This window comes from Talpa occidentalis, unplaced genomic scaffold (genome assembly GCF_014898055.3).
Source record: "Talpa occidentalis isolate TD23 unplaced genomic scaffold, MPIMG_talOcc4v2.1 talOcc4.2, whole genome shotgun sequence".
Lineage (NCBI taxonomy): Eukaryota > Metazoa > Chordata > Mammalia > Eulipotyphla > Talpidae > Talpa > Talpa occidentalis.
Window position 1 is genome coordinate 63,887,140 of NW_023602073.1, and position 12,374 is coordinate 63,899,513.

Genomic DNA, 12,374 nt, shown 5'->3' on the forward strand with positions numbered 1-12,374 from the left:
GCTTCCTCGGGTCTTAGACTTCCGCAAAGAGCGATCCTGTAGCTTAGTGTTCCGGCGCGGGAGCAACCACAGCGAGGTGGTTCCGTGCGTTTCGAGTATGGGACGCACAGCGCGGCTGCTTTCCTGGGGGTGACTGGCAGCCCCATACCAGGTCTTAATAAAATTGTGTCAGTGGTTACCAAGTACAATCAGTATTTTACCCTTCAAGTCGTGTCTGTTCTAAGAGGTTCCTGTTTAACAAAACACATGGTAGGAAAAAAATTAATATATTGGTATTAGTAATCTTTGGCTAGTGGACTAATGGTTGATTTATTTTCCTATTTCCGTGTCTTTCAAACTTTAACAACATCTGTATTTCGCGAAAAGAGAGTAAGTCCAGGGCCTCCCCTCTGGGCTCAGGCGGTTGAGTGCAGCGCTGTGAAGCTGTCTGCAGCGTCTCCAGTGTGGGTTCGATCCCGACCAGCCTGCGATATACCCACATGGCACGGCAGACCTCTCCTGTCTCACCCACCCGCACATCTGGCACACCTGGCCTGTAGCCCGGCTTTTGTATGCATGAATAAGTGTGTGTGTGTGTGTGTGTGTGTGTGTGAGAGAGAGAGAGAGAGAGAGAGAGAGAGAGAGAGAGAGATTCTGCTCTTCGAGATTCTGTTCTTCAGCCAGGTGGTACACCACTGTACTACTAATCTTGCTAAATCTTCACTTCCTTAAGCTACTCAGAGTTTCTATGTGACTGCCTTCACCTATTACTGCTAGCTAAAAAGTAGAATAAACCAATAATGTCTGATTATAAATGTCCACCATAATTTAGATTCATCTAAAAAGGCTTGTAAGTGGAATTTGCCATAATAAAAAAATTTCCTTCAATTGTCTAAGCTTTATTTTTCCTGAGTGATTTCAATAGGCAATTTAGCATAATAGAAAACTCTAGACTTATAATTGGGAAATCTGGGTACTAAACCCAAGTTTATCACTTCGCTCAATGACTTTGGGCAATTTATTTCTCAACCCCGACCCTCAATTTTTTCATATGTCTACTAGAGATGATAATAATAGTTCCTACTTCAAAGAGTTGCCTTGAGAGTTAAATGGGATATTGATAAATGATGTTTAGTACAACGTTTGGTACATAATATGCAAAATCAATTTCACCTGCTATTGGTAACAGAGTCATTTAACTGCCTCATGAGGTTGTTGAGAAGTCAAAAAATGAAAAGGTCAAGTTTGTGAGAACATTTTGTAGCACCTAACTACGTGAATTCTTTGCCCCCCCCCCCCCACGTAAGTTCTACCCTATTTTGCAGGCAAGAGAACTTAGGAAGGGGTAGAGTAATTTTCCATAATCACACAAATTAATGAAAGATCTAGACCAGAGGGGGCCTCCCTGGTGGCGCAAGGGGTTAAGATCCACCAGCTATCCACAGCCACTACAGCACAAGTTCAATCCCCCGCCAGGGAGCAACTCACATGGCGCAGTAGACCTCTCCTGTGTCGCCCTCTGCTCCCCTCAGCAGTGTATTTCGTCAGTCTGTCTATTCTGTTCCACACTCTGTCTCTGGTGAATCCTCTCACCCTCCTGTGCCGCGCATCTGGCCTGTACCCCAGTTCTTGTATAAATAAATAAATCTTTAAAAAAAATTGGAATGAATAACCATCTTCAAAATCCTAGTTTATTGCCTTTTCTGCCCCTGAAGTGGACTGGTCCTGAGTCTGTGATGAAGTCCAGTTCTACTTAAGTATCTTTCAGAGGTGAGGGATGGAGATCCTCACTCCCCTAAGCCCCTGCAAGAAAAGGGGTTTATTTTTTTTTTTTTTAAAGATACATGTGGGCTGTTCCTGGCACTGTAAAAGTAGGCTCGACACAGCTTTAGGGACCAGATGCCTCTCCATTCCTCAGCAGCCAGACATGGCTTTTTTACTAATGAGCTTTCTTTGCTTACAAATAGAGCTCTGCCTTGCATGTAGCCACTGTTTGCTGCCTTTGGCTCATCAGGTTTCTCCATTCCACATTCTCAAATGTGGTTATTCTATTTGGTCCCCTCATTTTCCAGAATTAAGCCATGTCGTTTATCACCAAATGGCCTAGTAGTTTTGGATCAGGTGCCAACCCTCATCCAAATAGCTGGGAACAAGGTGGGAATCATCGAGAGAGGTGAAGTTAGGTTTTGCCAACAGTGTGGCTGTGGGCAGGGCTGTTTTTGGCATGATGTGTGGGCATGGACATTGTTTTGAAGCTTGGCCTGCCCATTATGGATGTCTTGCCTAAGACCTAAACTTTCAAACATCTGACCCAATGTAGATGAGCAGGAGGCCAAATGATTTGCACTAACTGACATCAGTATATTTTTCTGCTCTATGACCTGAAAAAAATAAAGTCTATGCAGCAATTATTTCTAAGTTAAATCATATTTTGATGGCACCAGTTGTTCTCTTTTAAAAGCCATCTCTTTCCCCTTCATTGTGATGAGTTCATGTTTATATAGTTAACTAAACTATATAAACAAACTCTCATGTTGTATACAATAAATACGTATAGCTTTTTATATGTTAATCATATCTCAATATAGTGTTTTTTTAAAAAAGAAATAGCAACACTGTCAAAAATAAAATCATACTAGCAGAAGAAATTATGTCCCAAAGCAGCCCAAATCAACATCAGTGTTGTACATTATATGTGTGTTGGAATGCAAAACATGTACAACTCAAACAAAAATGCTAAACATTTTCCTAGGGTGGGTGTGGGGGGTGTAGGTGATAGGACGGCCCTTTTCAAAGATTCTCTTATATAAAGGAAATAGCCATTTTGCCTGCTTTACACAAAGATAAATGATCACTACAGACATTGTAGAATATGTTACTCAATTTTTTAATGTTTTCCTAATTATGTTTTGTTTATGTCAAAAACTCATCCTCATTTCTAGGGTTGGCTGAGCTTGTAGAGTGAGAGCTTGTAGAATGCAGAATAGACTTTAGGCTAACTCGAAGTTTTATTCACACACACACACAGATAAGAATGCATACTTGGAAGGTTAGAGTTAATTAATTTAACAAATATTTGCTGGGCACCGGCTGTAAATTACTGTGTATGTATGTGTGGGTGGTGGTAAGGGAGGGAACTCTTCCTAATGAAAAGCATTGGATCAGGTCCCAGGTCCCCATGGGTTCTAAGTCATAAACTCCTTGGCAGAAAGGAATCATGTCAGTCATCTCTCTATACCCTCCTCCAGGTATAATGCACTGTGGGATGATGTCTAGCATATGAGGTTCATCAACAGTGAATGAATGAACAAGCAAAGAGTCTTCAGATTGGATACCCACGTCCCTGGAAGCAGAATTTAAATTTACAACACTGGCTAAATCCACACTGCTTTCAGAGAAGCAGTTATCTTATTTGATACAGGATTGTTTAAACTGAATAACTTATGTAAAAAAAAAAATCAAAACTGGAAGGTCAAAATCTAGAACTGGTGTGTCCCACTTTATTTAAAACAAGTTCTATATAAATTCCAGAATTTCGCCATTCTCTTGAAGTTTGTTGTTGGCCATTAAAAAGTAAAAACACTTTTAGAATTTGGAAATCCACATGAGCCATGCATACAAACCAAGGTCGGCTGGACTGTGTGGAGAGCTCACAGTATGGGCTACTGAATCCCCCTAAACCAGTTTGAGTATTATGTTGAGAGACCACCAACTCTTCCAGAACCCCGTGGTAGCTTCAGTAGCAGGAACACAAGTCTTAGGACGTGTGTATGTGTGTGTGAACACTTTAATGAACACCAAATCTGACCAGCAGACACTTAACCAGGTCTACAGAAACTGTCTAGGAGGAAAATTAACATTTATTCAGCAGCTACAAGTTATTTCAGTGACTAGAAAGAAGGAATGTTTAAGCCAAATGAAACTCAAAAAGAAACATTTTATTATCAGAGCAGCTGATGCAATATTGAATCAGGTTTTCACAAATAAATATGACAGTGTCTGTTTGGTTACATCTCTGTTTGAAGAATGCTTTTAGATAGGAACTGTAATAAATTTCCAAGAAGGCTAATGACTGGAACCTTTCAAGTAAAATTCTCCTGGCACTCTTTCTGAGAAAAGTATTATGATAATTAAAAAAAAAAATGCTTATCACTCAGGGGGAGAAAACAACCTAGAATGCCCCAGTTGGTTCTGTTAGTTTTTTAAGGAATGCACCTTTTTAGGACAAGTCTATAAAACATCTTTATTTATTTGTTACATATGATGTTTAAATATAACTTTGCTTTCAAGCTTCAAACTTTATTTTAACCCCTGGTAAAATAAGACTTTTGGTTCACCTTAACAAAAACTGACCTAGGAAGAAACATTTTTAGCAAAATGTATTATAAAATTCACTAGAAAATACTGTCCTCTTTTTGCCAAAATGTTACATAAAATCCTTATTAAAAATACACACATTACAAAAGAAAAAGTATGAATATGCTATACATAGTGCTTCTGATATGGACCAAGAGACCTGCATTCCGGGGAAAAATACAGTTAAGCACACTAGATATTATGATGTCAACTTATAATAGTGCAAACCTGAATAAATTACATCCTGAAATGGGAGGCATGCAAGTCATTTGCTGAGAATAATGAAGCCAGAACAGGAAGCAATCACAACCACTATTTAAAAATGTTTTCATTTTTATTACATTAATTTTTTTCAAAAATACTTTTCTTTACAATAGAACTCCTAGAAAATATTTACAACCTTCCTCTAATAAAATATAACAGCAGTTAAATATATTTGAAAATAAGATGGGTTTTTCCATAAAATATATCTGTTAACTTTTATATACAAGCTTTCTCAAAGAGGTCTAAATTCACTAATGAAAAACCATCTGGTAGTAAACAGTAACTGAGTTGACATTAACCATTGGGGAAGAAAGCTCTTTGGGGTGGGGAGGCCGGGAAGCTAGAACACAACACACACATGCAGGCAGAATCATTTCAGAAAAAAAGTGAAGTGCAATCTTTTACGATGAAGTCAATTCTTTAAGTTGATATTAATAAGAGATACTAATTCGGAAATTTGAACTGTCTCATTATGGAGGAGTTCTTTGGTTACTTCAAGTCAAAGATGCTCACACTATACTGCATGGTAAATCGATTGTGCATTGTAGTTTTGCCTTGGCAATTCAGTTTATTCCTAAAGTTTAAAACTAGAACGGCTGGGCAAGTCTCCAAACAGAGGAATAAATTTGCTTCAGAAACATTTTTCTGGGTGTTTGCTCCTTTGATAATAAGCTTTCATAGACCCAACAGCAGTATTCCAGAATCACTCTCAGATCCTGCACTTGGAGAGAAACATACAGGATCAGCTGCTATTATAGTTGGAATGTTCTGGAATAGTTCTGTTGCAAAGCTGATGCACACTGCCCAGGACACAATAAACTGTTCCTAAATGGCAGCAAATAAAGCCTTTTTTTTTTTTTTTTTTTGCCCCTAAAGAAGAGATAAAGGAAACTTCCAAGACCTCTTTGTGAAAACAGGATGGAAATAAAAAGTACGCTTGTATTTATCTTCTATCCATGACTTTCCTGAGATTCAGAGAACACTGCCTGTGTGAGGCCTCTGTGGGCCATGCATGTGTGCTGCATGTTTTTTCAGTCCAACTTAAAAGGTGCTCCTGTCCTATCCTCAGTTTTCTGCTCACATTCTTTCTAATGTCAAGCTACCAGCATGCCAGCAAATGACGTGGCACAATCGCCACCTTGACATGGAGCTGAGGAACAAGGCTGCTTGGGGGAAAGAGGCCTGAATGCCCTGCTTGGAAAGTCACAATACTTTAATGCTTAAAGTGACCACAAGTGGCCATCTGCTGGGGCCAGGCCCTGTCTAAAGGCCACACTCACTTATTTGCCTTCATAGTGGGATGGGTCAATCTGACAGAGCTCAAAAGCCTGAGCTTAATGCCATTTTTGCAGAATTACAGCTTTATTACCTTCAAGTACCAACAGCAACCCGGCTGACAGGGACAGGAAGAGGCAGAGCAAAGTTATGTGGCTAGGAGATTTCTAAGAGTGCTTTGGTAAATGACTTTCATGAATACATTCATTGTTTGAATGCAAACATGATAGCTAAAGTGGTATCTGAAACCACTTTTGTTGCCTTGAATGCTATTTGTTTTGTATTTGTTATCAGATGTATTAGGTAACCCTTTCCCACATAGTTAGCGTCAAGGTAAATTTCAGTCCAGCATAGGTGAATTATAGCAAAAACCCAGTGAGTGAGGTTTCACAGTATTTCCACGTGGCACAGAGTAATTTTTCAGAACTCCTCTGACCATTAATGGTGTTGCCAAAAAAAAAAAAAAAAAAAAAAAAAAAAAACGGGCTCTTCCAATGTAGTTTTTGGGCAAAAGAACACTGCTTGGCATTCCAAGTACTTGAATGTGTGTCCTTCCTAAAAACAGCTCTGGCAACCTCACAGTTTGAGTGATCTTCCTTTAGAGGGTCTCCAGTCTGTCCCGCGAAACATAGCTCTGCCAGCCAACGCGGGTTGAATGGGAGCCAACTGGCCTGCAGGGATCACAGAAGAAGACACACTTGTTCTATGATCTGGGTCCTTAGCAAATCACTGCCTAGGAGTGAAAACCTGAAATTATACAGTACTTAGTTCCTAGAAACAGGCCAATGAGTGACAGGCAAGGCAGGGAGAAAACTTATTTTCACATTTGGTCAACTCTTCAAACAACATGTGTGCTTGAGGAAAGCCGTGGGACACAGGGGCTTGCTTGGCAAAGATACTAAGTTCACTGCAAATTGCAGAGTAAGGTCAGGACAGAACAGAAATACCTCTGGGTAGGAAAGGATGGCCCAAGACCCCAGCATGAAGAGGGTAGCCTGCTTCATACACACAAACACATACACACTCACAGCAAGCTTTGGGATAAAAGGCAACCACGATGGTTGGCATCTGAAAGCAAAAGAACATGAACCTCAGATTCATTCCCTGCCAGGAATGAGTTCATGGGAATGTAGCCCATATGAAACACCTCTTAAATAGAGTTGTGCCAATTATTTATTCCCCCCAACCTCCCACAAAAACATTTTTTTTAAATAAAAGGAACAGAACTGGAAATTTTTTTTCTAAACCTGAATAAAATGACCACTTTTTAGACAGGTAGTTTAAAATGAATACAAACAAGCAGGCAGTCTGGTTTCCTGATTAATGAAGATGGAGGTTGTGGGTTTTCGCTGTCTCTAAGGACAAGCAGGGCTTTATAGTTCTGTGTCACCCCGAAGCAAGACTGAATCTTGATCATCCAAGAGGAGATCAGTGTCCACGACCTCAGCCCCTTCCATGACGCCGCCTAACTGCTGGACAACGTCGTCATCGAGGATGTCCACATCCTTGATAGGTTTGATCAGATTCAGCTGGTCCAGGGGCAGCAGCCCGGGCGCCCCCACCGGCCCCGTAGTCCTCTCGATCGTGGCTGCCATTTCAGCAGCAAAGGCTGCCTTCTGGGCCTTTTGCCTCTGCTGTTCCTCCTGTTGCCTATGAGTCTTCATGTGTGCATTTCGGCTTTTGATCTTGAAGAAAACTCTGAAAATAAAGAAGAGACATGTGAAATTTGGAAGGAGATCTGAGGGTAGAAATCCGGACATCCAGATGTGTGGCGTGGCATCTGGTAGCTTTGACAAGGTGGCTCCTTTGCTCCTAGGACCTGTTCCACTGGTGACCCATCACCTCCCCTCTTCCTTCTCCAAGCATTACAAGGAAAGGGAGGTAAGAGAAACACACATGGGGCGTCAGGCTTCTCCGTGTGACCATCAATGGAGAGTGAATCCTCAAAGGCCTTCCTGTCCATCTTTGGCCTGGAACACATTCCTTCTCCTCCTCAGCTTCCCCTTTTTTCTTGTTAACACTAACCAAGTCCTCTTGACCAACAGGAGAATCCCCAAATCATGTGAATGAGGTCTGACAGTCCCCCTCATAAGAAGCCCATCCTCCAACTCTGGCCTACAGTCAAAATTCTTGAGGCTTTCCCCACACACACTTGGTGTGGCTTCTCTTTCCTCAGCGCCTCCAACCAAACTCTTGTCCCCTCTACTTGCACCGAATGCTTTTCTCAAGGGCACCAGTCACTCTGGGTGGGCCCTCCTCTCTTATTATTGTACTTGTCTTCTGAGCTGCAACTACTCCTCTTTTCACCCAAGTCTCTTTCTTGTGGGCTATCCTATCACCAGCATCTCCTACTATTGCTTTATCATGAAATAGTGGTTCTCATCTAGGGGTGATATTGCCTTCCTCAGAAAACATCTAGCAAAGTGTGGAGACATTGTTAATTGTCACAACTGGAGGCAGTGGAGGTGATACTTTCGGAAATGAGTGAGCAGAGGCCAGGGATGCTGCTAAAGAGCCTACAATGCAGAGGGCAGCTCCGCTTCCCCAAACAAGGAATTATCAGACCCAAAATGTCAGTGCTGACATTGAGAATCCCTAGAATAAAGGGTCTGCAAACTAAGGTCAGTGGGTCAAATCCAGACCCCTACCTGTTTTTATAAATAAAGTTTTATAGTAATGTGGCCATGTCTATTTGTTCACAATGTCTATGGCTGCCTTTGCACTACAAGGCAGAGCTGAGGAATGAGAGTAGGCCTACATTTTGGAATATTCTACCTGGGCCTTTTGCAGGAAGTTTGCCCAGATGTGAGACTGCCTTATTTTGGAAAGGGGTGGGCATAGCACTTTATATTCATTCCTGTGCTGATTGAGGAAAAAAATTGATTTTCAGACCCACGCCAAACAGCACTGGACATACTGAAAATTGTTTAATGCAATGAACATCATCTCAGCAACCACAAGAGGCACTCAGAATGTTTGCCTAATGTTGTTCCTAGTGTGGAAACCCACAGAAAACATCGCTATTTTCCATAAAATCGTTAGACTAGAGTTATGGTAGAAAAAAAGGTCCATAAAAACAAGACAAGGAAAACATTTAATGGGTGCCACTGAAAAGAGCCAGAACGCTTGAAAAACTTATCTTTGTTAAAGGTCCTTTGTCTCCACCTGGTGGAACAAAGAGTCACAGAATGTTTGAACAGAGTAAGTGGAAGGTGCTGGCTTCTCTCAGAGGAACTGACAAGACCTCAAGTTGCCCACACTTCCAGCCCAGGGCCATCAAATGAGAGATATTAGAGAAGGTATTCTTACTTCAAGTAACTACGTCTAATGATCAATCAGGCGCTTGTTTCTTCCACGGTGCCATGAAGATGTATCATGTCCAGGCTCTGAAGGACATCAGAGCACAGCAGAGGAGACCAACACCTAAATTTTCTCCCTGCTCTTTGTACTTCACAAAGGAGAGGGAGAGTCACCAGCTCTAATTCATTGTGGTAGGTGCCACCATACTGAGTCAAGTTCACTCAGAAGCTAAGGACGCAGCCAAGGCCAGTCTGCATCACCTGAATCCCCATTCAGCTGAGCACCACACAAGCAGCTTAACCTCAGTTTCCCTGCTCATAAAAAAGAAACTACTAGAAGTACCGACTCATTGGAGTATTTAAAGATTTTGTTTTAAAGATGGAATTAATCAATATATGTAAGAATCCTTTAAGACAGTACTGAACAGTGAGTACCTGATAAATGGCAGCTATTATTAAGTTGCCTGAAATAGTCTATAAAGGTGGTATTGTAAACAGAGGTTCCAAGCACCCTGTTAATAACACTGGGGATGTTGGTAGAGTTTACCAAGTAAAACTTGGAAGAGTTTTAGCAGCTTCCTTGTTGGCCTCTCTCCAGGTAACACTTCTCTTTACATCTGAAGCATTAGAGATTATAGGAAGCATAGCTCCTGAAGGCCTTCCATGTCAGGCACTCACTGAGAAAACTGTAATTCTATACTAGATGCTGTGGGTAGGGAACCATGTGGGCCTTACCAATATATTTTCTACCAAAAGTAAATAAAGAAACAAAGCAAACCAACAGGAAGGAGCAGTGGTCAGAAGCCCAGGCTCTGCAATTGAGCACAGTCAGTTTCGGATCTCAGTTCTGCGTCTAGTGATGGTGTGACTTGGGGCCATTTCACGTAATTTTCCAATCCTTATTTGTAAAACAAGGAATAAAAACTGTATCTGAACCACATGGAGTTTTTGTGTGGGTTAAATGAGTTCATGCACTTAAAGTATAGAACAAAGTAAGTGCTCTGTAAATGTCAGCCATTGTTATTACAATGCACTGTCAGAAGGGCAGGGGAATGACAAATGGGATATATCTCATGAGTCAACTTTGCTCAATTGGTTGTTCTAATTTGAAGCATTGCAATAGAAAGTATTCAAGGTTTAATTTTAATATGATAACAGTTTTTAGTAATTGATTAGTGATGTCTGCCCTGGGAGCAGGAATGAGTAGTAGTGGCAGATAAGCCATCTCTGCTACAGATAGTTCCTGATTAGGTGTTTTAGAGCCATTCTCAAATCACTCAGCCAGGATACAGAGAGGGTGACAGTATTGAATATGGTCTGGGAGTGAAGGGAAGAAGTAGGGAATCAGAATCCCATTCATCATTTCTGGAAAACTGTCGAGTTTCTTAAACTTTTAAAAAATTAAATTGTCATTTGTTTATATAACTATATAACTTTGGGAGTACAACTTCACACCTCCATTGTGTACCTACTAAGAATGAATTCTGTCAGACTCCCTTTCATTACACAGACTCCCTTACTCTCTGAAAATGCCTTCTTATTAGGCTTTAGGACATCAGCATGATCATGTTCTCAGTGACAGACAAGGTCCACTCACCCTGAGGTACCAAAACCCAAGGATGGCATTAGGAGAGTGTGGGTCCCTTTGCTAGCTGGGGAAACCTCAGACTACCTCGGTCTAGCCCTCACGAGAATACCCGTCACAAACTTAGATTCACTCCCTGGTCCAGCTCCACCTACTTGCCACACTCCTTGCAGGGGAAGATGGTGGTGGGGTCTGTCTCGCCGCTGGTGGTGCTGTGGGAGGGCGAGCTCTTCACTGAGCAGTACCCGCTCTGGGCACTGCCAGGCTTCTGCTTCCCAGAGGGGACAGCACCCCGGGCTTTGGTCACCTGGTTGGTGCCACCGTGGATACGGGCGTGGCCATTCAGTGCCTGTCGGGAGCTGAACACCTGGGGAAGAAAGGGAGTGACATGACATCTACAGTCCTGAAAAGGAAATTAGGGTTATTAGTTACTTAGTGGCAAAACATGGCATATTAGAAACAAGTGTCTAATGACAGAGCACAGGGGTTTTATACATGCCAATTTTGGGCAGATGTCTCAGAAAACAGAGATCGAATACCACAACCACAAACACTTGCCAATAAAAACCCCCACGGTTGTTAAGATCAGAAGACAAGAGGCGATGTAGCAGGGAGGTCAAGGACAAAGTCACCATGTGGAGGCCAGGAGACTGGGGCCAGATCTATCGCCTCTGTCTAAGATCCTTTCCCTCTCACCCTTATTTTTTTCCATTTATAAAATGAGAAAGGGGTTGAATCAGCTTTTGAAATTTTTTTTAAGCCAGAAATTATTCCTCTACCCCATCCAGAGCTACATTTCTTTCCCCCCCAGGTTTAGGCAAAGAGTAAAACCCACACAATGGTTTCCTCTGTGGTTTTAAAAGTCATTAAAAAAAAAATCCCTCTTGTTGAGCATTTCTGACTGGGACAAGTAAGATGATTTCCCACTCAGTAAGGAATTTACTGGATACCAAACATGGCCTTGAGGAAGCATCCAGTTTCTAAACAAAATAAGGAAATACTGTCATTTAAAGTCACATCTTAATCACCTCTGAGTGGGTGCCCTCTATACAAAATGGCAATGAAGGAGTAGGGCGTCCGGCCATCAGTCATCAAAGGCAGCAACAAGCTAGCAATTTCTTATGTTCTCTTCAAAGCTAATGCAATATGTACAGAACCTTTTCTCTTTCCACTTTTTCATTTTTTTCTTACATGTAAATCAAGTTCATGTCTGCTTCAGGATCTAAATATTTCAAAGGCGGTTGCTCTCTTCATCTAAGTGACAGACTTAATAAGCAGCATTCAGAACACTCTGGAAAAGAGTATTGTCCTACATAATGGACAAGCAAAGGTAAGTGCTAACTTGAGTAAAACAGGACTTTCAGTGAAAAGAGCAACATTCTTATTTTTTGAGTAATACCTTTAGAACGTGCCTATACAGGTGTGCCCGGCTTTAAGAAACCTTTCAGGGTAAAGCTCAACTATTCAGACGCGTAGGGGATCAGTGGGGGCTGAGAGTCTAAAGTAAACAACTTATAAAATAGCCTCTAAAATGAACAGGGAGGCTTAGACAAGGCCAGTACAGAGTCAGGCAGGCCTTCCTTTAATGCTAACAACTCGCAAATAGTGAATTCCTT

General features: G+C 41.5%; 1 protein-coding gene across 18 annotated transcripts in view; it reads right to left on the reverse strand.

Annotated features, from left to right (window-relative positions):
- Positions 1-7,032: 7,032 nt before the first annotated feature.
- Positions 7,033-12,374, reverse strand: part of TRERF1 (transcriptional regulating factor 1) — a 196,463-nt gene continuing 191,121 nt past the window's right edge. For 13 of the 18 annotated variants that reach the window (XM_054698796.1, XM_054698799.1, XM_054698793.1 and 10 more), the window contains 2 exons: positions 10,914-11,161; positions 7,033-7,572 (listed from right to left, as the gene is read on the reverse strand). In XM_054698796.1, coding sequence (XP_054554771.1) covers positions 7,248-7,572; positions 10,914-11,161 — 573 coding nt within the window. In that variant the 3' untranslated portion in view covers positions 7,033-7,247. The remainder of the gene's footprint in view (positions 7,573-10,913; positions 11,162-12,374) is intronic. The other 5 variants (XM_054698807.1, XM_037519718.2, XM_054698803.1 and 2 more) reach the window with 1 other exon arrangement.